The sequence below is a fragment of the Plectropomus leopardus genome, chromosome 3, assembly GCF_026936395.1.
Source record: "Plectropomus leopardus strain MGB_pleo_1.0 chromosome 3, ASM2693639v1, whole genome shotgun sequence".
Taxonomy (NCBI): Eukaryota; Metazoa; Chordata; class Actinopteri; order Perciformes; family Serranidae; genus Plectropomus; species Plectropomus leopardus.
Window position 1 is genome coordinate 38276911 of NC_142178.1, and position 26723 is coordinate 38303633.

At 43.0% G+C, this 26723-nt stretch overlaps 1 protein-coding gene and 1 long non-coding RNA gene across 2 annotated transcripts in view; one reads left to right on the forward strand and one right to left on the reverse strand.

Annotated features, from left to right (window-relative positions):
- On the reverse strand, nt 1-17809 carry LOC148190063 (uncharacterized). Its single transcript, XR_015776090.1, has 3 exons — nt 17664-17809; nt 11653-11888; nt 1-109 (listed from the first exon to the last, which is right to left on the reverse strand). It is a non-coding gene; the product is annotated as an uncharacterized LOC148190063 (long non-coding RNA).
- dla (deltaA) overlaps nt 6923-26723 on the forward strand; it is a 23298-nt gene continuing 3497 nt past the window's right edge. The window contains exons 1-10 of the mRNA XM_042484408.2: nt 6923-6994; nt 20913-21181; nt 21309-21611; nt 21901-21961; nt 22051-22308; nt 23216-23276; nt 23384-23514; nt 25088-25257; nt 25508-25724; nt 25881-26661. Of these exons, the coding sequence (XP_042340342.2) occupies nt 20951-21181; nt 21309-21611; nt 21901-21961; nt 22051-22308; nt 23216-23276; nt 23384-23514; nt 25088-25257; nt 25508-25724; nt 25881-26661 (2213 nt within the window). The 5' untranslated portion in view covers nt 6923-6994; nt 20913-20950. The remainder of the gene's footprint in view (nt 6995-20912; nt 21182-21308; nt 21612-21900; nt 21962-22050; nt 22309-23215; nt 23277-23383; nt 23515-25087; nt 25258-25507; nt 25725-25880; nt 26662-26723) is intronic.

Sequence of the window (26723 nt, forward strand, 5' to 3'; positions counted from 1 at the left end):
CTTCTTCTGTCCTACAAAATCAGTTCAACACGCCTCCATCAGGCCGTTAACGGGAAAAGATGTGGCGGACTGACGCCCCCTGGTGGTCCAATCACGTCAGCTGCGGGGCCTGAAGGAGCATGAAGGGATGCAACATTAATCATGGTTTCTCATCAGTGTCAGCAGTAACAAATAAACAGCAGAGAGACACACAGAGACAGAGAGACAGGACGCCTGGAGCTGAGGACACATTAAAACATCAAAAGAGGAGAGGAGGCTGCAGGAAACGCTGCAAAACAATCTTGTGCGTAAAAAACAAGGACAAAAACGTGTTCATGATCCTCATCAAGCAAAAACTGAATTAAAAATATAAACAAAATACACACATTTAAAGTTTTCAGAGCAGCTATTATATTGTCTCCTTATGGGTTTTGACCCCACTGACCCTTAAAAAACAATCTTGTTCAGGTGTATAAACCTCTGAAATCTCTGTCTGGGGCATCTTAGGACACTCAAAATCTTAGAAATAGGACTGAGTTTTTTACTTTTCTTTTATCCACACACACCACATCCATCTTGTGTGATTCACTGGCATTTTTAACCCTTTAACACCTGATTCAGCATCAGTTTTCTTGTGCTGCATTCAGACATTTAAACCTCTGAAATCTGAGAGAATTGGTTCGATTTCTTTCAAAAACACAGGAAACAAACAATGAACAGCCTGATAAGAAATGCAGAGCAAAAAAAAAAGTAATAGTAGTACCAATAACAATTATATATATATATATAATAGTGAAAGTTGGTAAGGAAATGATCTGAATATTAGATTTGAGGAATTAGAAGATATTTACAAAAAGTGGAAAAAATGCTTTATTTAATTCTCTTTTAATCATCCACATCTATTTAAAAATATGTTACAGAAAAAAAAGTACTTAAAAAATGTTGGGGGGTTTTTCTCGATGTATGTTTTTTTTGGTATTTTTCTTTTAACTTTTTACTAGTTTCCTTATTTTTGGGCCATTTCTTGTTGAGTTGCATGTAGATAACGTCACGTAACTATATGCTACATAATTATGTAACATCACTATAAAATTAAGATTACATTTTTTATAAATGAGGTTTTACAGAATTTGCCGTCATCAAGCAGGAGCCTGAATCATGGAGGATTAGGACTGATTCTGCACTGAAAGACGAGCCCGACGTGTTCAACTGACCTGGTTTTATTCTTTAAAAACCCAGCCGTCGCCTTCATGTGTCTTCACTCCTGCAGGAGGCTGCAGAGCGACAACAACATAGCGAGTGTGCAGCAGCCTCTGTGTGTGTGTGTGTGTGTGTGTGTGTGTGTGTGTGTGTGTGTGTGTGTGTGTGTGTGTGTGTGTGTGTGTGTGTGTGGGAGGCAGAATGTGTTGCAATGCATTGAAAAGCATCAAAAACACCAGCGAGTGGGAGTGAGACCATACGCACCAGCAAAGAACAAGGCACCATCTCACACACAGCGCACAAATAGAAACACACACACGCAGCTCCACTGTGTGTCAGTACCAACATGTCATTAGTGTCCGTCCATACAAGAGAAAAAAAATCACTGTTTTCTCAGTTTTCATTCTGTGCTATTTTCTGCCAAACACAAACTTTAGATTTATTTAACAAAAGTGCAGAAATGTTACAGTGGAGCGTGTGAACGCAGACAAGTTTGAAATATTATTCTAAATATGAGGAAAAAAGGTTATGACTCAATATCATCCGTACTGAACCCAATTAATAAAAATGTTTCGATTTCCTTTCTATCTTAAAGGTTCACTGTACGATTTAGCAGGATTAATTACCTGAAAATAAGGATCTTTGTGTTTATATCTACATAGGGAGCAGGTCCTCGTCTATGAAGATCGCCATGTTGCACCGCCATGTTTCCACGGTAGCCCAGAACGGACAAACCAAACTCTGGCTCTAAACAGGGACATTCGCCTCTTTGCACCGATACTATCAGCCTCTCCACAACAAGCAGCATCAGAAAAACACTAATCTGTAACATGAAGCTGTTTGCGGAAACCTCATGGGGATAATCCTCGACGAGGTCCACATCACACACAAATGGTAAATGTAAATAAACTGTGTCTGGCTGTGCCCTCATGTGACGCCACCTGTCCGAGCATCATGCTGCCGCAGCAGATGCAGCCCGGCGGCGTAAAATAACAGAGAGCGGCTCTGTCCAGCTGCAATTTCAGCTGACGGCGTCCAACGGTGCATCATGCAGATGTGAAAAGTGGCTTTTGGCGGGAGGATCAGGAAATTTGCCGACGCACTGGCCCACCAAACAATACTGGTTAATCAAGCAGATCATTTGCATTTTACAGTCTTTGCTTGAGGAATTAATGTGTTTTCATAAACAGATGCAGAGGACAGCAGACGTGGCAACAGCAAAGACAGAGCTGACAACAAGGGCCGCTGCATTCAGGAGCGATGGGAAATTATTAATTATTAATTAATAAATCATTTTTCACTGAAACAGAAAACAACTGACTTTTCCAATTTGTATGTGATTTTTTTAACCCTTTAAAACTTGATTTAAAACTTCTCTCAGTAACAAGGGTAAAAAGGCAACCTGCAACTTGGCATGAAATGGCCCACAAACTGCAAAAAACAAAATCTAAAGGTGACGAGAGAATGGGGCACCCAGTAGCTTTCCTGATAAGCGGGCACCCCACGTACAAAAGCTATATCCTTGCAGCAGCAGCCACAGGTTCGAGTCTGATTTCAGCCCTTCGCTGTGCGTCTTCCCCTCTCTCACTCTAAAGTCTGTCCCATCTAATAAAACTAAAAAAAAAAGCCTTAAAAAAAGGTGACAAGAAAATGACCTAAAACTTGGATGACAAAAAATGAAAAGAGCGAGAGAAATTATACATATAAAATTGGATTACAGAAAAAAAAATATTGATATTTATTATTTTTATTTTATTTAAGCATGTTTTTTGCTGAATTTCAGGTAATTTTCCTGTGACTTTTTGCAAATTTCTTGCACACTTTTTTGGGCATTTCTTGTTAAGTTGCTCATGGTTTTGAAAAAAATCAAGACAATTTGCTCATTTTTCAAAGGGTGAATACTCTATATGACGTGAGAGGCAGCAGGACCCACCGAGCATTTTCCCCATTCTGTCATCTGACCACACTTCAAAAACAGTTTGCACACCAATGTCTTAAACCGAAATTTGTCTTCAAAAAGACAGACGTACGAGCGCAAACTGTCTCCCAGCTCCTCGAATCTGCTAAAAAAATCATCTTTAACCAGGCGCTGACATCGCTGCTGCTTAACAGGATTAACGAAGAGTCAGTGAAAAACAACAGAGATCCACCGAGTCTGTGAATGGAGACAACGGGCAGCCCCGCTCCAGAAGCTGGCACGACACCCAGAAAGCCATAAACCCTGTCAACACACACACACACACACACACACACACACACACACACACACACACACACACACACACACACACACACACACACACACACACACACACGTAACATACAAAGCTGCTATTCTCCTCATGTACAAACAGTCTCCCTCCTCCTCCTCCTCCAACATCTGATAAACTAGACACCTAATCAGAATCTTTGGGGACCCCGGGCCTCCTATTGGAGTTTCCAGACCAGGCAAATACATTAACTCAATTTAGAGTTTGGGATTAAGGACCCACCCCTCCCCCCAAATAACACACACACACATATATAGATACAAACACACACCATCAACCCTCCGCCTCCTCTGCCTTTCCTCCTTCTCTCATCTCTCTTTTTGATGGGATCAGCTGAGCGATACATTCTCCTCTCCTTCCCCTGCACCCTCTCTCCCTCTCTCCCCCTCTCCCCCCCTCTCTCCTCTCTCCCTCTCTCTCCCTCGGGGACCGGGGTGCTCGGACTCTATAGTTATGGGCCGGGGCCATCTGTCACCGTGCGCATTCACGCAGCCACCAGAAGGCCGCAACATGTGCAGATTTAAATGGAGAACCCAACTTTCCCAGGACACACAGGCCTGACCCCGGCAGCCGCGGCAACCCCCCTCCTCCTCCTCCACCTCCCTCCCCATCACCCCGTGCCTCCCCCCTCCTCCTCCTCTTCTCTCCTCCGTCCCACGACCACCACCGCCATCCAGCATCCCTAAAACCCAGACCCCACCCACCTGCCACACCCTCCTCCAAGAAATACTGTCTGCATGTGAATCACTGAATTAAACCCCCCCACCCTAAAAAAAACCCTCACCCCACTAAGTGTGTGTGTGCACCTTCTTTACACACAATGATGGATTTCCACCTTACGCAGCAGCTGATGGTGCAGGGGGGAGGCGATGGAGGAAGGGGGAGGCGATGGGGGTGATGGCAGCCCCCGGTTGGATGTGTGAGAAAGAGAGAGATCAGCTGATTGGTAAAATTGATTGTGAAGGAGATGAGGAAGGGGAGTGTGTGTGAGCAGCATTACGAGTGTGTGTGTTGTGGTTTTTGTGGTGGAGAGGAGGGGTGAGGTGGGTGGGTGTGGGGGGTGAGGGTAACAGGATTGGTCTTGTCTGTGGGACCCACGGGGAGGACAATGGGACCGGCGGGGGTGGGGCGAGTGTCACACGCTTTTGCTTTGTGGCTCGGTCAACAGGCGTGTGCCACGGGTGTCGTCTCGCCTCCCCTCGCCTGCTGTCCGACTCCGGGGAAGGGCCGGCAGCCATGAGAACCGGGGCCCCGGGCCCTTTAATGAGGGGCGTGCTGTTTCTTATCAAAGATGGACAAGCCATCATTACAATCATCATTAGAAGCTGCACAATGGAGCACGCCTCCCTTAGCTATGGATGGGAAAATCCTCCTCCAGAGCTGCGGCGGTGAAGGCGGCGGCGGCGGTGGGGGATGAAATAAAGAAAAAAAGAGCACAAAAAAGTCTGAGTGAATGTGTCTATTTAGTGAATCTGCAACAGTTACGTCTGGCGAGGCAGCACGGATCATCAGGTGCAACTGAAAGATTTTGGCTTCGATTGAACACGATAAGAGCGACAAAAAATCATAAAACACGACAAATTAATGCAACGTTACTTTGTCCCGCAACAATGTCCCTTCTTTTGTTGCTCTTTCTGAGATGCCTCCCTCTTTTTGGGGGCGAGTTTTTCATTCGCCAGATCGAGAATCTGATGGCGTGTTCATGTCATATGGGACTGGTATTAAAGATGATTTCGGTGTTGACGTCTTGGGAACGTCAACATCACAGGACAAAAATCTAAAAGCAGAGCTGCTTATGTGAGGGTTAAAATACATCAAGTAAAGGTGAGATTGCGCTATAGGGCTGCAACGAAGTCCCCTTCTTTATACCGCTGCTGCATTTTTACACAGAATCAAACGACGGCAGCATCATTTCACAGCATCGCAGCATCCTGCAATCAAAGGAGGTACGATGGGCGTGACGTTTAACACATGAGCGTCCGCAGCGCTTGCTAAACAATAAAAATGCATAACTGTTAATCACAATAACTTAACGCATCTGTTATATGGAACATCTGTTAAGGAGCTCCTGAATCTCATAGTTTTCGCAGTTTTCGGATATTTACGGTTGCCGCTATGCTGATGGCGGCTTTTTAAAATCTCTCGCAGTGGGTCGCTGCTTTACACAGACCCCGTTTCGGGACTGTTACTATCTCCACTCTCAGCTCAGACGCAAGACCACTCTGTCCCCCCTCTCCCAAATTGGACGCTATATACAAGACAGCAAGGCGGTCCAACGGCGTGACAATCCCGCCTTGAACAGGTAGTGTCAATGTGGCTTTAGTTACTTTGATGCCCAACATGTTTTAATCCCAAATCATCACATGTTCCCGCTTTGCAGTGGACCTCTGCATATTATGTATCCTTCCAGGATGCTGCTACCTGGACGTCAACAAAAGCACACGGTGGGATTAGGCTGCAAATGCACATGGCAGCCAACGCCGGGACGTCAACAAAAGCACGTGCTGATATGGGCGGTTAGGTTTAGGCAAAAGGGGCACTTGGTGGTGTAGAAAAAACTCCTGACTCCTGCTTGAAAGTCTGGGGTTTGCTGGACCATCCACCGTCCCTTAATGTGTAATGCCGTCCAACACGTGGACACGACAGGCTCTTTACGGCCACATTATCACCTGAAAACGACTGTCAGTGTGTCATACTGCTGCGGCAGGTGCCGTCTGGCCGTCTACTGGCGAGTAATAACACTTAAAACCGTTTGTGCAGCTGCATTTTCAGCTGACGCAGTAGAGTTGTGTATAATGCTTGAAAGGTGGCTTGTGGCAGCGAAAATCGCTGCCAAAGCTGCAGTATGTGACGCCTTTAGAGCTATTTACAAGTCTAAAACTTGAAATTATGGCGACTTTGACATAATATTAACCCTGCAAAAAGATTTTTGCAAGATTTTGTTTATATACAACAAATTTGAAATGGCAAATACATTTTGGAGAAATGTTAAACAAATTGTTTTTTTTAAAATTGACATAATGAGGAAATGTTGCTTAAATTTCTTGCACTGTATTTTCTAACTATTTTGTGGATAATTTTCTCTTTTGTTGCTCATTGCCTTCTTCCAGTGTTTTTGAAAGAAATCAAGCCAATTTGCTCGAGTTTAAAACAGGTTAAGACACTTCATGTTGTTGTTTTTTCCCTATGATTTGGCACTCATTTCAAAGATTAGACTCTTATCTTCTCCGACAGTTTCATGGGAGCGCATGCTAAAGACCTACACAGAATTAATGCGACTTGATAAGACCAGCGTCTGTATCTACATAATGAAAGAAGGACTTTAGTGCTGTTACGGTTTGAGTCTAAAGGTTAAAGTCTGGATCTGATTTTATAGGATGCAAACATTCTTAAGAGCTGACAGTGAAAGAAAGTGAAAGAAAAATGATTCAGTGCTCTTTCAACTTGGAAGAATAAAGACAATATTTGCAGCAGCTGGGATCGTCGAAGCGACAAAAAGGACCGTAGTTCAAGCCCGACATCTACAATCCCGTCTGCAAACTGCGGTAAGTTTTGCACCATCACACAGAAATTATGATCTCTCTTTGTATCATTCAGCTCGTTCGCTGTGAGGGGGGGGGTGGGCGGTCAGATTTGTGCAGGTTACCGTGTCGTGCACCGTAACCCTGCTCCGAGTTTGTCATCATTAATGTTCAGCCAAAAAACATGTTGCTCCTCTGTGGCCTTTCTCAAGAGTCTCCTCCAAGTCCTTTTTAATGCTCTCCGCTGGCCTGTGGCCCTGGCCGCAGGGAGCATTGTCATGGTGCTGAAGGTGGAGGGGATGCTGGGAGGAGGTGTGTGTGTGTGTGTGTGTGTGTGTGTGTGAGTGTGAGTGTGTGGGGAGGACATGGGGGGGGCATGACGCTGCAGCAGTGGCAGCTGGCGGCCCAGCTTGCAGGGGCCATCTCTTCACAATGGAGAGCCTTCCCCCTGGGGCCAGTGATTTAGGACAGGGCTCTCTGGACAGGCCCCTGGAGAGGAGGAGAGAGAGGACACTGGCTTTGGAGGAACGCACCCACCTCCCCTCCTTCTCCTTGTCTTGTCCTCTAAAGCTTCCCTGCTGGTTCCCTTGCCCCCCCCTCCCAAAAAAAAACTCCTGCACACACACACACACACTCCTGACACCCTCCCCTCGTCCCACCGTGGCTAAGCTCTCTCCTGGGACGAGCAGCCAGGCCTCTGGACGGGGAGCATTCCTGAGGTGTAGCACGCTAACACTAGCCGGACACAATAGGGGGACGACAACAGGTGCGCGTGGATCCGCTGTCGTCCAGCGGCAGCTGAGAGATAGGGACGGGGGGCTATTATGGCGCCATTATCCGCTGCTGCTCTACCGGTGGGCTGTTGGACCTCTTTTCCCGAACAAAAACAAAGCTTTTTATGTGTAACCTGGTCTTGTACCCACCCTGCTCCGACAAGCCTCTCTTTCATCCACCTACCCCAGCTAGCACCTGCCACCCCGGGGCCCTCCAAACCGGCCCAGCAGCCACTTATCCCAAGACTGGATTCAATTCAGGCGAACCCCAACTGCAAGAAAACCTGAGCCCACTTGTTTAAAACACCCACCACTTATACGCACCATATTGGAGCCATAGAAATGATCCAGGCAGCCACCTCTGTACGCCGCCCGCCCCCCTCCCTCCTCTGTCCCTCTGAATTATGTTATGTCTCAAATGAGCAGTCATACAGCAGATTGTTTGGTGCAGCCACTTGATATAACTGGTGACAATGCCTCTAACAGAGCGAGTGTCCTGGGGGGATAGGCAGTATTTGGTTACTGCATCCCTGATCTCTCCCCATTGTGGTCTGCTCCGGGTCCCATGGAAGGTTGAAAGGGGGTTTGGGGAGGGGGACATGTGCGCATATGTGGGCCCACAGTGCAGGTGCCTACATCTGTTCATTTCTGGGCAGATGCTCGTGGTTGTAGAGATAGAGAGGGAGAGTTAGAGCGAGAGGAAAGGGGAGGGGAGGCGGACTTCCTCCATTTACTCTCTCATCATTCATGCTGGTGATTAAGCCGAGATGGAACAAAACTAGAGCACAGGGTAGCGGAGAGACAAATGGACACTTCTTCTGAGTCCAAAAAAAAAAAAACATGGATACGTGTTTTTTGGGGGTTTTTTTTAGGGGTTTACAGATTATCAGCCTGGGCGATTATCAGGGACGATATTTGGCATTTTGCAGATTATCTGCATCTGCGTTTTATTTTAATGATCACCGATAACATTAATTAACTAAAAAAGTGCATTTCTTTGGCCGCCCAAATGCTAGTAAAATATGCGAGTGGCTCCTAGATTTATTCACCAGCCAAAAAAAGTGATGTATTGAGCGGTACCCATCAGCCACAGCGGCAGGAGGACAAAAAAGCTGATTTCCAACAGTGCAGCCAACATCAGGGAGGGCAGTCTGCAATACATGCAAAGAACATGTGTGACCAGAGGAACTTTTACTTTGTAAAACCTCAGGGAGCTATCTTTAAAATTCATTTTAAATAAATTAATTTTTAAAAATATTTTACTTGATTTTTTTTTAAATTGTATGTTTATTTGGAATGAACAAACAAGTACAGCATTACATCATTTAGAAAAAACTGAAGCAAGTGGCATTCCAGTTTTTTTGTTTTAGACCAGAATAAAAAGAGACATCCATCGTCCAGGCATCAAAGTTCAGAGAAGGAGAAACTCACATTGTGGATCAGGTGTCAGTCCCCTCCAGAATCCACTCTCCTCATATTAATGTGATGCGGTAACATAAATAAGTGCACTGAGGTAGCACAGGTGGAGACAGTTTTCACTTAAAGCCTGGATTTACTAAAAGCCCAGGACAGATAGAGTCCATAGATAAGCACGGGTTTGCTTGTAGAAGGTTCTGGCATGGTTTAAAGCGAGCAAGAACAGTTAGTATAACATGTTAATATGACATAACAATGTACAAAAAAAAACATGGGGGGGGGGTATACCTGCCTCCGCTGCCGCATAATTAGTCGACAATAGCCAGTCACAAACATAAAATAGGTAAGTTACAGAGCAATATGTGGGGTCAAATAAAGTCTGCTCTTATGGGGGTTATGAATGAGATCCAGTTTTTCCAGATTTGGAAAAATTTGTCTTTTTGGAGTCTTATTTGGTAAGTTAATTTTTCCATCTTAAATATTTCCAAAGTAATTCCAAACCAGTCATCCAAGGTAGGTTGAGTCGGGGATAACCATCTCCTTGTAATTGTTTTCTTGCTTGCCACCAAGAGTATTTGCAGCAATTTTATTTCTCTTCTATGTTTCAGAAAGGGAACATGCCCCAGATATAGAATATCAAATTTCAAGGGAAATTGGGTGTTAAAAACTGCGTTTAACGACGCCTGGATATCCCTCCAGAATTTTTTTAACTTGGGACAATCCCAGAAGATATGATAGTGGTTAGCAGTGGTCGAGCCACATAGCCTCCAGCATTGCATAGATACCCCTCTATATCTTTCCTGGTGTGGTGTCTTAATATTTTACTTGATTAAAAAAAAAAAGTTGCTGGGAAATCGCTGTATGTGATGTTGACGTTTCAGTTTTGATTAAAAAAATGTCAAAAGGCATTTAAATAAAGTTCTAAATATTGACTCAAAGATTTTCATTTTCAGTGTAAATGCATATCGGCTCCAAATATTGGTTAAAGGTCTCATCACCTACTAATGATCAGTATCGGTATCAGTCACCGATGTGCTGCATGGAGAGAAATATTTCTATTTGTGGTTGCTTGGACTCTTTAGCTCTGGTGACAAAAATAAACGTAACACCACAGCATGAAGTGGTGTTTTGGACAACAGCGTGCTTCTAACTTTGTGTGTGTTTTGGGCCTTTTGCTGTTTCAGTGTGACAGAAATGCAGCCCCAGAAAGAAACGGCTTTCCCAGTTTGACTGGCGAGCACAACAACCCAATCACCAGAGTAAATGTTGGCGTTGTGCATTTCTGCAAACAACAGATATGTTACCTTTTCAGTGGTGTACTGTAGGGGTCGATCGATGTGGTGTTTCAGGGGAAATACCAGTTATCAGTATTTAATCAAGCCTTCAGCAAATTTTTAATCAAAACTGAAACTTCAACATCGTATACAGCAAGTTCACAACAACATAAAAAAAACGTTCAGTGAAAATTTAAAAAATAATACATAAAAATAATAATAAAATGAATAAAAAAAGTAAAAGTCCCTCCCATGCTGACTTTTTAATTTATCAATTTTATCGTCGATCATTAAAATAAATACAGATACAGATAATCTCCAGGCCGATAATCTGTTAGTGTATTGCGTGGTGTGTTTGCATGAACATTTGATGTGTTTGAGTGAAGCCAAAGACAAATTTCCACTGAGGTGAACAACAAAATCTCCCTCCCTCCTTTAAAAAAACGATCGAAATCTAAAAAAAACCTCGAATGAAGCGCGGCCATTGATTCTTAGCATCGGGGTATCTGCATCTTTTCATCTCACCTGACGTGATTTACAGGAAACTTGCAGCAGCGGCTGCAGGGCGTAAAATCATTAAATAACCGAGAAAACAATCGGTGCATGATTGTTTTTGGAAAAAGTTCAGGCGAGATAAGCACGCTGAGATTGTGTGTTGAGTCATTTTATTGCACCACAATGCCATAAAATCAACCCCAATAAAATCATATAACAATAAAATCACATGTTTTCTTCTCCTGAGGGCACTGTTGTGATCAGCGCTTTATTTTTAATGTCCAGTCACCTGCATCACAAACACTACTTGGCCAAAAGTATGTGGACACCCCAAATTTACACCTATTTGAAATTGTTTTACATCTGATTGGACATTTATTTGCTGCTATCCTTTATCCTCCACTCTTTAGTTTCAGGCTTTCACATGATTTTGGGAGCAGGCTGCAGGGATTTGCTCCCCAATCAGCCAAAAGAGTGCCAGTGAGGTCCAACAGCACAAAACTTGAGCGAGATTTTTGAAACAACTGAATTGTATAAAGCATAGAGGACTTCCTATAAATGTTACTGTTTTTTGGGGAACATAAGAGTTTAAAAACAGAAATTTTCCTCTTACTCTCAATCTATTGTCAATCTAAAATAAAGCAAAATGACCACAAATGCAGCACCAGCGTCCGTGTGAGGCACAATAACAACATTATGCATAAATGAAATGAAGAACATTTACCGTGTGCACCTCCAGGACCTCGTGTGTTCTGTGCTGTCTTGGTCAGTGTTATGGTTGCAGATGTTTCTGTGCTGTTGTCCCTGCCCTCTGTCCTCTGTCCTCTGTCCTCAGTCCTCTGTCCAGGTGTGCAGCGTCACCTAACGAGGCGTCTTTCTTAACGAGGTGCTGCTTCAGAGCTCCTGTGCCAGCAGCAGAGGAGAGAGGCCTCTGGTTTCAGGGCTGCTGAACCCTCAGGTCTCTTACCTGAAAATTGGCAAATAAAAATAAGAATAATTTTTGAAAAATGAAATAATAATTATAATAAAAAGTAATTACCCAAAAATGAGTAAGAAATGTATTGACAGTACAAAAAGATTACCTGAAAATAAGCAAAAAGTAATAATACTTATACTAATAATAATGATGATAAAATAAATAAATAACCCAAAAATGAGTAAGAAATTAGTAAAAAGTAGTAGTACAAGTAGATTACCTGAAAATAATAATACTAATAATACTACTAATAATAATAAATATAGAATAATAATCATCACATAATAAATCAAAATAACATTTAAAAAAACAGACAAACAAGGAAATTACCTTAAAAATGCTTAATGATTATAATTACTTAAATATAATAATAATAATAATAATAATAATAATAATAATAATAACAATAATAACAACAATAATATTATTATTATTAATAATAATAATAATAATAATACACTTAAATATATTTTAATAAATTCATTTATTAAATTATTAATAAATTAATTAAATTAATTATAAATATTGCTCTCTGGACATGGCTCTAGCTTTTTAAAAGTCATTTCCCAAATGTACTACTTTCTTGAAATTCTGGGGACATTTCTTGCCAAGTTGCTCTTTGCCTTTTTTTCTCATGTTTTTGAGTGAAATCAAACCGGGACTGAAGCATGTTAATACTTGTGAAAGGCATCTGAATGCAGCATAATGAAAGTTATCCATGTTTGGTAGGTTAATTAGTCACAGATGATATTTGTACACTAATATAAGAGAGTATATGAACATTTTCATCTTTTAAGGCACATTTCTTCATTCAGAAAACAGTTTTTTACAAGCTTGTGTGAGAACCATGGAGCTCACAACGACCATATTTGCTTTTTCCCCCACATTTAAATCTCGTGTATTATATCCTTATAATAACCCTATAATATTCTCAGAGGATCCTGAATAATCATCAGTCTATAAAACACCACATTTATGAAGTGTTGATGTTTGTTTAACCCTTCAGCTCCATTTTAACAGGTTGATCTCTCATCGACACTAACTGGAGTATTTGTTTTGGGGTAAACGTGTCGCGCGCAGTATCAGTTGTTGGAATTATCGATTTTATTCATAGGGACCTGCACGTGTTGCGGTGCGTCACCCCGGGGTGCGCGGCAGATGTGTTTTCATAAACATTGGCACGCGACTGGCCACGTACAGCTCCCTCTTTACCTCCCCCTTAGGCCCCCAGTGTCTCTGCATCCACACACACCACCCCCCTCCCTCCTCACACACACACTTATACCGCGCACACACACACACACACACACTTGCAGGCAGGCGCGTCTCTGGGCCCCCCACGTAATTACTGCGGCACTCTTCCCGTAAACTTAAGCTCAGCACGTCTCCAGTAACAGCAACGTATGCAAATGAGACAGCAGCCCGGACCGGGAGCCTGGGTGAGCCGTGGGAAGCCGTGGGGAGCCTCGCGGAGCCCCGATGAGCCCTGGGGAGCCGCGGATCTGGCCTGTGGCCCCCTCTTCCAGCAGCTGGCCACAGTAATCTGATCTGGACACAAAGGAGCCTGTTGATCTCTGCGTTTCAGCAGGTAAAACAGGCGCTCCAGACAGGAGAAAACAGTCCAGGTCTAGTCTATTAAAAAATATATCTAAAAGTAATAAAGAACTTCTTGAATAGCGCGACAAATCACGGCAAAAATACCCTGAAATAAATTAAAGTTCAACTGAAATGAGGGCGACAAAGCACACATAAACTCAATCTCAAATTTCAAATCGATCACATTAACGACATTTTTGTGCGTAAACATCGACAGCATCATGCATTCAGATGACTTTCAAAAGTATTAAAATCTTTCAGCTCTGAGAAAACAAAATGGTGTGAGTTCATTCAAATACATGGTAAAAGAACAACTCAGCAAGAGAAGTCCCACATTTTGGGATTTGGGAAATTCCTTTAAAAAACAGCAACAACAAAAAAAGCTAGATAAAATGTCCATGGAGCTATATTTATCAAAAAAATATTTAAGATTATTTTAAAATGTATTTTTTATTTTATTTCTTATTATTATTATTTAATTTTATTTATTTATTTATTTTTAAAGCTAGTTTTCAGGTAATCTACTTGTACATTTTACTAATTTCTTCTTCCATCCTCACATGATTTTGAAAGAAATCAAGCCAATTTACCCAGCTTTCAAGGGGTTAAGGATTTGGAGACGTCATCCTAAAAAATATAATAAAAAGATTCAAGGCTAATTTTTAAAATTATTATTTTAAAGCATTTTCTAGGTGATTTACTTGTTTATTATTATTATTATTATTATTATTATTATTATTATTATTATTATTATTATTATTAAATTTTCAGGTAATCTTGCACTTTTTCTTACTCGTTTCTGGGTCATTTCTTAAGTTGCCCATTGCCTTCCTCCCATGTTTTGGAAAGAAATGAAGCCAACTGGCCCAGATTTCAAAGGGTTAAGGATTCGGAGGCGCTGTGCGTAAAAGCATCTCCAGAGAAAATGCTGATTCAAAACGTGCCATTTCCTTTTGGTACAATCCTACATTTTAGCACGAGTGGCCTCTAAGACGACACCCCCCTCCTCCTCCTCCCCCCTCCCCCCCCTCCCCTCCGCCCTGGCAGTGTTGGTCTGGTGCCTTGCTCCTCCTGCATCACTCAGGGATTGGAACCGCCAACCCTGGCACCATCCCAGGCTCAACTCACTGCGCGCTTTCACTGAAGATGCGTCAATATTTGCTTCACTGATGAGGTATCAGTGTTTAAAAAAATCAATTGATCATCACAGCAACACCCTCCCTCCTCCGCCCCTTCCCCAATCGCCGCTTCATATGATCGATATCGTGTGATGCGCGCCGTGTTTACGTTCCCACGAGTGACCATGTGGTGTCTCCTCTTCGGGGACCAAAAAAAAAAAAAGCCTCCTGGCTTCCCCCTCGCCATATGGCCCCGGAGGGCCCATACCGTTACAGGTCCTTTAACATGCTTCCAGTTGAGTGTAGACGGAGCCCGGTGGACAGAGGCGCACAGAGACGTGCGCTTCAGGCCGGAGGAGGGAAGGAGGGAGGGAGGGAAGCAGGGAAATAAACGTCGTTTTCTGGATATGGAGGGGGGGTAGTTAGTGGCAGATGGCTTGTAAGGGTCTGTCCGCGTCTGAAGGCGTGTCGTGGTCCTTCACTGAAGACCCCCTTCCTCCCTCCCTCCTGCATTCACAATCAATGGAAATTAAAGCGCACAGAATGGATGAATAGTCAGACCCCGAGTCACCCTTTTTTGTTCGGCGCAGCTACTGGTGGGCAGGAGTTAAACTACAGCAGCCCCCTACAGTAGCACTTTAGTTAAACAGTCAGAGCCCAGCCAGCAGCATCTCAGCCAGCAGGACAGAGGGGGGACACAAAATGTACTGTAGGGACAACTGTGTCCAAACTAGGCTGACTTTTTGTTTTGGTCTTACAACTTCAGCTCCTGGTTGAGTTTGATTTTCAGTTAACCCTTTGAAACTTAAGCAAACTGGTTTGATTTCTTGGGGAGAAAGCAATAAGCAGCTTAGGACATGGCCCAAAAAATAACAAGAAAATAGTAAAAAAAAAAAAAAGTTAAGTCAAAAATAATAAAACGACCCAAGACTTTATATATATATATCACAAAATGTAAACCATACTTTGATGTTTCATTTTTCAATCTTTCAAATTTCATTAAACTTATTTTTCTGTCTATAAAATGAACCAAAACACTGACAACCAGGAAGGTCTCGTCGGGTGTAATAATGAAAATAAATACAAAACAACATTTAAATTGCTAAACTAAAAATAAATCAAACACTACTACATTGTAAGTGTATTTACAATGCTGATCTATAGAGGAAAAAGCAATTTATTAGATTTTTTTCTGGACATTTTCCCCTTTTTTTGATAATTTTCAATACACCTCCCACATCTTTTTAAAACATATTTTTTATGTACCTTTCTTGCTTTATCTTTAATAATTTCTTGAAATTTGTGGGAAATTTTGTGCCTTGTGGATTATTGCCCTTTTTCCATGTTTTTTCCCTTTTTTTAATAAACCAATTTGCTCAGATTTTAAAGGGTTAAAGAGCTTGTGAAAGAGGTGTGAATGCAGCAAAAGACAACTGATGCTGACCCAGGTTTCAAATGGTTAATACTTTCAGTATTAAAAAAACGGACAAAAATACCATAAAAAAACTTTGCAAGAAAGAAAGAAACTGACCTGAAAATGAGCTACAGAGAGAGAGAGATAATCAAGAAGAAAGAAGAGAGTCGTTCAAAAAATTATCAAAAAATAGGGAATATATATAAAAATGTTTATTTTAAATTATTGGGATTATTATATTATTAATAATTATTTATATTGTTTATTATTATTTATTTATTTATTTTTTGCTAGTTTTCAGGTAATTTTCTTGTAGATCTAACTTTTTATTAATGCTCTTGTCAGGTTGCTCATTGGGTTTTTCCATGTTTTTTTGAAGGGCTGAGGTTCTACCCAGAGCCATGTGCTTCAGAAGAACCCTTTTTTGAAGAAACGGTTCCTCAAGGGTTCTCTGTAAAACCAGGAGATCCTGAGAACTAAAACCATGCTTAATGGCAGAGAGATCTATGGGTAATGTAGTCTGTTAGTACCTTTAGAGCCTCTCTGGATGGGTTCTTGATAAAGCTGGAACTTAATAAAAAGGTGCTACAAGGACCCGAAAAGGGTTCTCCAACGGGAACAGGTCTGAGAACCCTATATGGTTCTAGTTGGCACTACTTCTAAGATGTACAGTGATACAAATAGAAAACTGCTGCCATAATTTTAAAGATATTAAAGGATATAACTGTAATAAATCACAACAAATTACTGTAAAACTGAACTTACTGTGAAAGTAATGCACCTAGTGGCCAATAATTTACTGAAAATGTACAATAAAAATTCACAGTGTGGGTATTAAAGCTGCATTCAGGGTCGTAGTTTCCAAGGTGGGAAGTCATTCTGTGGACTGTGAGGTCGTAAAGTGGGAATAACACAGAAGTTACAAGGAAGACTGGCTACAATTTAACACAAAAAAAAACATTTAAGCAAGAGATTAATAGCTGTTTCCAGTTTATATATATATATATAAAGAGGTATACAAACATAAATATAGATGGATAGATAGATTATTTTTTATTTTCAGCACTTCTTAGGTCATTTTTTACCTCATTTTCTTGCAACTTTTTTTTTTTCTAATTTCTTGCTATTTCGGGCCACGTCTTGTTAAGTTGCAAATTGCTTTCTTTCCAGAAAATCAAACCATTTTGCTTAGGTTTCAAAGTATTAATTACACTAAGTCAAGCAGGAGCTGAAGTTAAATAAAAACTCAGTTTGGACACAGTTGTCCCTACAATATATATATATATATACACACACAAAACAGGAACAGCAGTTAGTTTATTTTCGTGCCCAAAACTCGCCTTTCAAACCTCCATAAGCGCTGAAGGAACACACTGAATTAATAAAATTAGCCCTAATATAAGTGAAACATAACCATAAACCATATAAATAGCGCATATACAAGCAAGTGACACCATTGACATGAGTGAAATAAGCACATTAGCATCAGTGACGTTACCGACGTAGGCTACGTTAGCAGCTTTTTTTCGGAAAAACGCTGCAACAGCGATAACCACCAATTTTCACTAAATTACCACAATGTCAGTTAACAACACGCACCCAGAAACCAAGAAAAACACATCAAACCTCACCGTTCCTTGTTTCCACTCAGCCTGGTGCGTATTTCAGCAAGAAACTGTTAGAAACTTCCGTACAAACATTTCAGCGTTTACCGCCATTTTTCTCCACTGCGTTTGCGCCGTAATTACGCGTTTCCGCTCATACGGCTTCAAAATAAAAGTCCCGAGAGGAGCGAAATGGGGTTTTCAAACTAAGAGGTGAGAGGAAGTTAATGTAACTTTTAGATTTACCTCATTTACAGACATGCTTTACCTTTTTAAGGGTCATTTACACTTTACACAAGAAGTGAAAAATTGATATTTAAAATGTGAATTAATAAAAAAGTTTCCAACCACTGACCAAACATCGACTTTTACCCGACATGTTTTATAAACTTGTGTTATAAAATAACTTTTTTTTTAATCAGTGTTAGTATTAGAAGTTTAACCCTTTGAAACCTGGGCAAACTGGCTTGATTTCTGTCATAAAACATTGGATGAAGGCAATAAACAGCTTAAGAAAAAATGGGGGAAAAACGGGGGAGTAAAAAATAAAATAAAATAAAGAAAATTACTTTTAAAATGTTCTTTAAATACTTCTGTAAAAAAATAATTAGAAAATTATATAACTATAAATGTATAATTCTCTGGTATTTTTCCACGCTTTTAGCTTTTTTGAAATTTATTTATTAATTTCTTGCATTTTTTTGGAAATTCCTTACTAAGTTGCTCATTGCCTTCTTTCCCATGTTTCTTTCTCAAGGTATAAATGTTGAAATACTTGCTGAAGGTGGTTGTGAAAGCAAGCAGGGAACGTTTTTATAACCAAAAATAGCTCTCTGGGTAAACACACCATAGATAGATACATACTGTACTTATTTTTATTTTTCTTTTTTTATGCACTATTCTTTTGCTGGTAAGTATGTTTATGATCTTAGGGGGAAAAAATGTCTGAAATAAAGATTTCAATCAATGATCAATAAAAAGTGATGTCAGTCCAAGTTTCAGAGGAGAAGCATAAACTGAGATTGGAAGTTTTAAACATTTTTAAACTGCCTCTTTTAAAGACTGAAGTACTTTCTTTTTTTTTAAAAAAAAAAAAAAACTAGACCTAATTGATTTTTTTTTTTTGTCTCTGTCGCAGGTTAATTGTGACGGTCACGGTTCGGCGTGCGCGTGCTTTGAAAAACAGCCCGGTGTGAAAGGAGAGACGGGCCGGTTTATTCAGGGAGGAGGACTTTGTTTGGCTGTTGCGGTCATTGATTAGAGGTAATCAGTAACCAGGGAGGCATCACCCGCGTTATGTGACGTCACAAGTGAAGGGTATTTGGGGGAGAAAGAGAAAGCATGTCACTTTTTTGGGGGGGTGGGCCGCCTTTCGTGACAGTGTTGCAGACGGATCGCAGCAGCAGGTAACGGACACCGGAGAGAAAAGCAGCAGCCGTGACGTGAATATCTGAACACAGTGACGCAATGCACGGTACGGCAGCCCGCGCGTGCTGCTGCAGCTTGCTCATAGGGCCCCCATTATACAGCAGAAAAAAAATCACACTTCTAATGAACGATCTAATTAAGAAACCCCCACCTCCTGCTCCCTATACGCGCGCATGCACGTGCACACACCTTCACACTCGCAATAAAATATTTTCTTTTCCTCGCGCTGCACCGGATAAATCAGCATTTAAAGAGGAAAAGAGAAAGAAGAAAAAAAGCGATATTTGTTTGATGTGAAAAGTGTGTGGAGGAGAAGGGTATTGTGCATGGGACGTGTGGGCGCGCGCTCAGCTAAGGGAGGCGCGCGCACGCTGTTATTGAGGGGAGAGCAGGTGCTGGCTGAATTACCATACAGCTGAGGGGGGAGAGAGAGAGAGAGAGCAAACTTATTCCTTCACCACACACACAATAACAAAAGTTCCCCCTCATGTTGGCCACGCGAGCGACTCCGGTGCGCGCGCGTCCCTTTTGCACGCACATACACACTTGTACTTTTTTTCTAATCTTCGCCGGGAGAATGAGGAGAAGGGGAGAGAAATGAAAAAAAACAGCAGTCCAGCCCCTCAAGTCGTTTACCTCACCACGCAGCTCTGCCAAGGAATGTTTTCTTTAGTCTTTTGAGTCGATTCAAAGCATCAAATTCTTCCCACAACCAGAAATACCAAAATTTAGAGTGTGTGTGTGCAGGGGAAGGAAAGAGGGAGGAAGAGAAGAAGTAGGAGGAGGAGGATGAGGAGGAGGGGTGTAAACAATTAACTGAGTCAGGGTTTGACCAAGATTTTTTTTTCTCTCCTTCTTTTTGAGAACTTTTGAAGTTTGTGAGAAGTTTTGGGGGGTTTTCTTTCTTTCTTTCTTCTTTTTTTTAAGCCAAAACATCTTAAGACGCCAAATAACAAAGAAGTGTTTGCAGTTAGGGAACAGCTGGAAGGAAAGATTCTACCACATGTTATTAACATCCTGTCAGGATGAAATCTGGAGTCAGAGGTTGATTTTAACATTGTGGTTTCGGCTTGATTCGACTGTTGTTGTTTTTTTTCAGAGGAAACTGTGGTCTCTAAACGACCACAAAAGTGCACAAAAAGTCAGATTTATTCCCTTTTAATTCCTGTAGATTTTAGGTGAGTCCCTGTGAATTAATTAGCCATTCTTGCGTAGTTTTGAAACTTTAAAAATGATGAATTTATCCACAACAGGTTATCTGACACCTGCGGGTCTCTCTTCTTTTATTTGTTTTTAATGTTTTCACTTCTTGTTTGGCCCAAATACTTTCACACGCGTCTCCATTTTTGGGCTGAGATATTAACGCTGTGTGTGCTGCACTGCTGCAGAGAGGGTAATAAGGAGGCTGTTGGGGCACTTGCATGGGATCCCATTGTGGAGAGCCGGGCCAGATTGGGAGGTGAAGTCGGGGAGGAGGAGGAGGGGGTGCCATTTGCATGTTATTACCATAGCATGTGTCAGGCCGTATATAACAGGCTGCAGGCGGCCTTGGCTAGAGACAGACGCACAGTTCAGAGTGAGGAAAGACATTGGGAGGAAGAAGGAAGCATGTTGGACCAGTGACAAATCTGTCCTTGGGTTAGACCAAGACCTTCACACAAAAACTTTCTGAAATTTGTCACTTTCTCAAAAGAAAAAAGAAAAAAAGGAACCCATCTTTTGTTTTCTCCCTTTACGCACTGGATTAACGCTTTATAACGGAACTGGAGGACTTCTCTGCTTCTTTTTCTTTTTTAAATACAACACTGCACACTCACGCGCATCTTTTGTGATTTTTCATTTTTTAAGATCTGGGATTTATCCTTTTTTCGCTCCTCGGGACATGAATGAGAGCGGCGTGGCTGACAGCGGCAGCAGTTGATGAGAAAACCCCGTCAGGCGACAGAAACGTGCTCAATGCATCTTCCTCAGAGAGATTGAACAGGAGGAGGCACCCTGAGGACAAGCCGAGCCCCGAGACTTTTTACTTTATTTATTTATTATTTATTATGTATTTATTTAATATGGGGCGCGTCATCCTGCTGACTCTCGCCGTCATGTCCATGTTGCTGTGCCAGGTAAGATACACAATCTCCTTTTCTTCCAAACAATGAACCACCACCACCCCCTCCCACCACAACACACACTCATACAAGCGCTGCTGTGTGTGTACAGTTACTGATAATAAGCTGCTCTCCTCCGCAGGGGTTTTGTTCGGGAGTTTTTGAGCTGAAGTTGCAGGAGTTCCTAAACAAGAAGGGAGCACAGGGCAACAAAAACTGCTGTAAGGGGGGCCTGACCTCGTCTTTCCAGCAGCAGTGCGAATGTAAAACCTTCTTCAGGATCTGTCTCAAGCACTACCAGCCCAACGCCTCCCCGGAGCCCCCGTGCACCTACGGCGGCGCTGTGACGCCCGTGCTCGGCTCCAACTCGTTCCAGGTCCCCGACGTCATCCCGGAGAGCTCATTCACAAACCCCATCAGGATTAACTTCGGCTTCACGTGGCCGGTAAGCGCAGTCATTCATGTTTCTTTCACGACAGTAGATTTAAAAGCAGGGAAAATCGCGCCTTTTTTGAAAGTAAATCCGTGCGTAAAAACGCGCTGCGGCACGATTTCTGACCACAACGTCAGGGCTGAGAGCGCATAAAGTTTACAGGTATTTAGTTTCACCAGATCAGGTTAGCGTTTTGCATCCAGCACAGTGAGTGTATGGCACAATCGCCTCGGGCCTTTGCTTGATGTTATCGCCACATCTCCGCTGGCCACCTGTCTCATGAAGCCATTTGTCTTCCCAGGGGACCTTCTCGCTGATCATTGAGGCATTACACACCGACTCCAAAGACGACCTCTCCACAGGTAGGAAATAAACAGCCTTCCTTTTCATTTTTTTATCACTTTTACGCACTTTTTTTCCAATCCTTTAACCCTTCACTTTCTCACTTTAGAGAATCCAGACCGCGTCATCAGCACCATGACCACCCAGAGGCATCTGACGGTGGGAGAGGAGTGGTCCCAGGACCGGCACATCGTCGGCTGGACGGAGCTCATGTACTCGTACCGCTTCGTGTGCGATGAGCACTACTACGGGGACGGCTGCTCGGTGTTCTGCCGGCCCAGAGACGACGCCTTCGGCCACTTCACCTGTGGAGAGCGCGGGGAGATTGTGTGCGACGCCGGGTGGAAGGGACAGTACTGCACTGAACGTGAGTCACTTTGTTTTTTGTATCAGTGTGTGTGTGGTGCTTAAAATATTTTTTAGACACTATGAAATGCATTTAAATAATAAAAAGTTGTTAAACGCAAAAAGTTGCTTTGAAAGTAATTATAGGATTAAGTATTATTTGTTTCAAGTGTAGAAATGTATTAAAAAAGTTAATTTCTACGTTGGGTCTGTAATCAGATCCTCCGAGTGCCGTTAGAAGGCAACTTGTGCGTAAACACCACCCCCTCCTCCTCCCTCGCACGCACACACACACGACCACTTGATTTATTCTAAGGAAAGTTTTTGGGAATAATCTCACGCGTGCCATAAATTTACATGCTACCTTCCGATTCGTTACTCTCGGAGTGGGCCGGCCGCTGATTGGCCGAGGCGGGGGAGGTATTGTTTGAAGTGGGCAGCTGCCGGCAGAGAGGAGACAATGGAGCAGCTGTCGCGCACTGGCAACACACTCGCCAGCTGTCCACTCTTATCTGCCCCAATCCGAGACATTAAGGGGAGTGTGTGTGTGTGTGTGTGTGTGTGTGTGTGTGTGTGTGTATGTATGTGTGTGTGTGCACAGAATGAATAAAAGAGTTTTGACCCGCAGCGAAGAAGAAAAAAAGAGGGTGGTGGGGTGGGTTGAGGGGGTTTGTGTGAGTGTGTGTGTGTGTACACTCTGTGGCACACACACATTCACACACTCCCTCCTTTGTCTCAGCACTATGTTAAGCAGAAAATTCTTCCATGGTGATAAGGAGAGTTTGAGGTAACAGCTAATAGGTTTAGGAGCCCCTCCTTTCCTTAATTTTAATGACTTTGTTGAGATTTAGGTGATAAAGTTTTCAAACAATGAACCTGTGTTTGAGTTGTTTTTGGCATCTAAAAAGTTCATTTCTCGTCCTGTACAGCGATCTGCCTACCGGGCTGCGACGAGGAGCACGGCTTCTGCGAGAAACCCGGAGAGTGCAAGTAAGTTTTTCCTCCACTGGGTTCACTGGGGCATTAATTAATTAGTGGGACACATGAGGTAATGTGAGTGGACTGACCGGTGTTCCCTCCTAATTGGACAACAACAGGTGCAGAGTGGGATTCAAAGGCCGCTACTGCGACGAGTGCATTCGTTATCCGGGCTGCCTCCACGGGACCTGCCAGCAGCCCTGGCAGTGCAACTGTCAGGAGGGCTGGGGGGGACTCTTCTGCAACCAAGGTGAGGAGAGAAAGTGGTGAAAGTTAATGAGTGATGAGGAAAAACAGAACCAGAAAGCTCTGATGGGGCGATTTGCTGATCAGAAGACGTATAGGGGTTAAGAGACTAAGTTAGACTTTGAGACATTTAGGTGACATAAAACTCTTGGTTCAACAGCATTTTGATGGATATTTTCAATGTGAAGCAGGCTCTTACTACATTTGGAAGAATCTTAATTGCAACTGTAATTATATGTCTAACAAACTCTCATTCTCCTACATTTTCTCCAACGTGCTTCAAGGTCTTTTGACCAACAAATGGGTTGGGACTGGGTTTATCTCAAATTTTGAAGCAGGCTCTGACTACATTTGGGAGAATCTTAGTCAAAACAGAAAATATACGTCTAAGAAGCTCACTTTTCTCCTACATGCTTCAAGGTCTTTTGACCAGCAAAATCGCCCAATCTGTGTTCCTAGGTTTACCCCAATTTGTGAAGAAGTCTCCGACTACATTTGGAAGAATCATAATCAAAACAGAAATTACATGTCCGAGAAAGTCACTTTTCTCCTATATTTTCTCCTACATGCTTCAGTCTTTTGACCAGCAAAGTGCCAAAGCAGTTTTTCTAGGTTTATCTCAATTTTCAAAGAAGTCTGCGACTACATTTGGAAAAATCTTCATTGTAATAGAAAGTACACGTAACTCGGTTTTCTCCTACATTTTCTCCTATATGCTTCAAGGTCTTTTGACTGGCAAATCACACAAATAGTGTTTCTGGGTTTACTTCAATTTGTGAAGGTAGCCCTGACTACATTTGGAAGAATCTTAATTGAAACAGAAGTTATACATTTGAGAAACTCCCTTTTCTCCTACATTTTTTCCTACATACTTCAAGGTCTTTTGACCGACAAATCACCAAATCATTGTTTCTGGGTTTACTTCAATTTGTGAGGCAGGCTCTGACTACATTTGGAAGAATCTTAACTGAAACAGAAGTTATACATCTAAGAAACGAAATTCTCCCCTATATTTTCTCCTACATGCTTCAAGGTCTTTTGACTAGCAAATCACCAAATCAGTGTTTCTGGGTTTACCTCTACAATTCTACAATTCTACAATTCTACAATTTCATTTAGCAAACGCTTTTATCCAAAGCGACGTACAACACAAGCAAGTTTACCTCAATTTGAAGTCACCAAATGCTTACTGGGAAGAGTGAGATAGGAGATAGAAAGTGGACAAAGTGATCTTGAGGTCAAGCTCGGCACAGGATCTTTCCAGAATGCCATCTGTCCTGCTTTTCGTCATTGAATAGTAAAGTTTAAAAGTCTGAGATGGGAGAGAAACAAAACAAGACATCACGATAGCAACAAAACAGGCATCAACACTGTGGTAAAAAAAAAAAAACAACAACAGAGGAGCAGTTGTCCCAGAATGAACAGTCAGAACAGCAGGCCGCAGGAAACAAAAAACCACTGGAAGGAGAGAAAGAGTCGAGTGTGCCGGAGGACAAAAAGACATTCTGTCGCTGCTGCTGTTGTCCCGCCATGTGTTGTGCTGTGGCTAATCCACATGTGCTGCCGTGTCTTTCCAGATCTCAACTACTGCACCCACCACAAGCCCTGCATGAATGGAGCCACTTGTAGCAACACTGGTCAGGGCAGCTACACCTGTTCCTGCCGGCCGGGCTTCACTGGGGCCAGCTGTGAGATCCAGGTCAACGAATGCGCTGGAAACCCCTGTCGGAACGGAGGAAGCTGCGCCGTAAGTGCTGTTTGGTCCTCTAGAATTAACTTGGAATGAGAGTGGGGACACCCTGTGAAGTGTGTGGCTCGGTGCCACCTGGCGTCTTCGTCACATGCCTTCATCCCTTCTCTCCCATCTGCTTTTACACAGCCTTGACTTGAGGAGATGTAAACACTATCGAACAGATGCGGCAGATTCACGAGGGTTCAGTTTGCAGCAGTTGCAAGACAGACCTTGATGTCGAGCCTGTTCTATTTTTTCCCCGCAGGATTTGGAAAACACATATACCTGCACTTGCCCTCACGGTTTCTATGGCAACAACTGCGAGCTGAGTGCCATGACGTGCGCTGATGGGCCGTGCTCCAACGGTGGACGCTGTGCTGACAACCCTGACGGAGGCTACTTCTGCCAGTGCCCAACGGGATACGCAGGGTTCAACTGCGAGAAGAAGATTGACCACTGCACCTCCAGCCCCTGCTCCAATGGTAAGAGTTACGGACCCAGTAAGCCCTTTTACTTTAGCTCTACTGCTGGAGATGTGTAGATTGCTTTCAGTGTCTACTGAATACCAAACATCAGATAAGGTTTGTCTGTCCAACAATCGGACCAAACACTAACGCCGCTCCTATCCTTGTTCTCAGGCGCTCGTTGTGTAGATCTCGTCAACTCGTATCTGTGTCAGTGTCCCGATGGTTTCACCGGCATGAACTGTGATCACACCGGGGACGAGTGTTCGATGTACCCTTGCCAGAACGGCGGGACGTGCCAGGAAGGTCCTGACGGCTACACCTGCACCTGCCCTCCAGGATACACCGGCCGCAACTGCAGCTCACCTATCAGCCGCTGCGAACACAACCCTTGCCACAACGGTGCCACCTGCCACGAGAGAAACAACCGCTACGTCTGCGCGTGTGTTCCCGGGTACGGTGGCAGAAACTGCCAGTTCTTGCTTCCAGAGCACGCTGCGATCCGCGGATCAGAGGTGCCCTGGATGGCCGTGGGGTCCGGCGTGGCCCTGGTGCTGCTGCTGCTGGCGGGATGCGCTGTACTTGTTGGATTTTTCCGATCAAAAGTCCAGCGCGGCGGTCAAGTAGAGACCGTCGGCGAGGGAGAGACAATAAATAACCTGACTAACAACTGTCACCGCAGTGACAGGGACTTGGCGGTCAGCGTGATGCCGACGCCAGGCGTCAAAAATATCAACAAGAAGATGGACTTCTGCAGCAGTGATCCTGATGAAGGATCCTCACCAGGGAGGAGCAGCTACAAGAGCCGGCATCCGCCCGCAGACTACAACCTCGTACACGAGGTCAACTACGAGCAGGCGGCTAAAGAGGCCATGTTGGAGGCGGCCTGCGAAGACAAGTGCCAATCCGTGGACTCGTTTGAGTTCGAGGAGAAACGCAGCAAACGTTTAAAATGGTAAATATCTGATGCTGAAAGGAGTCTCTAAAACAAACTGTATCATCGAGGCTGTCAGGATG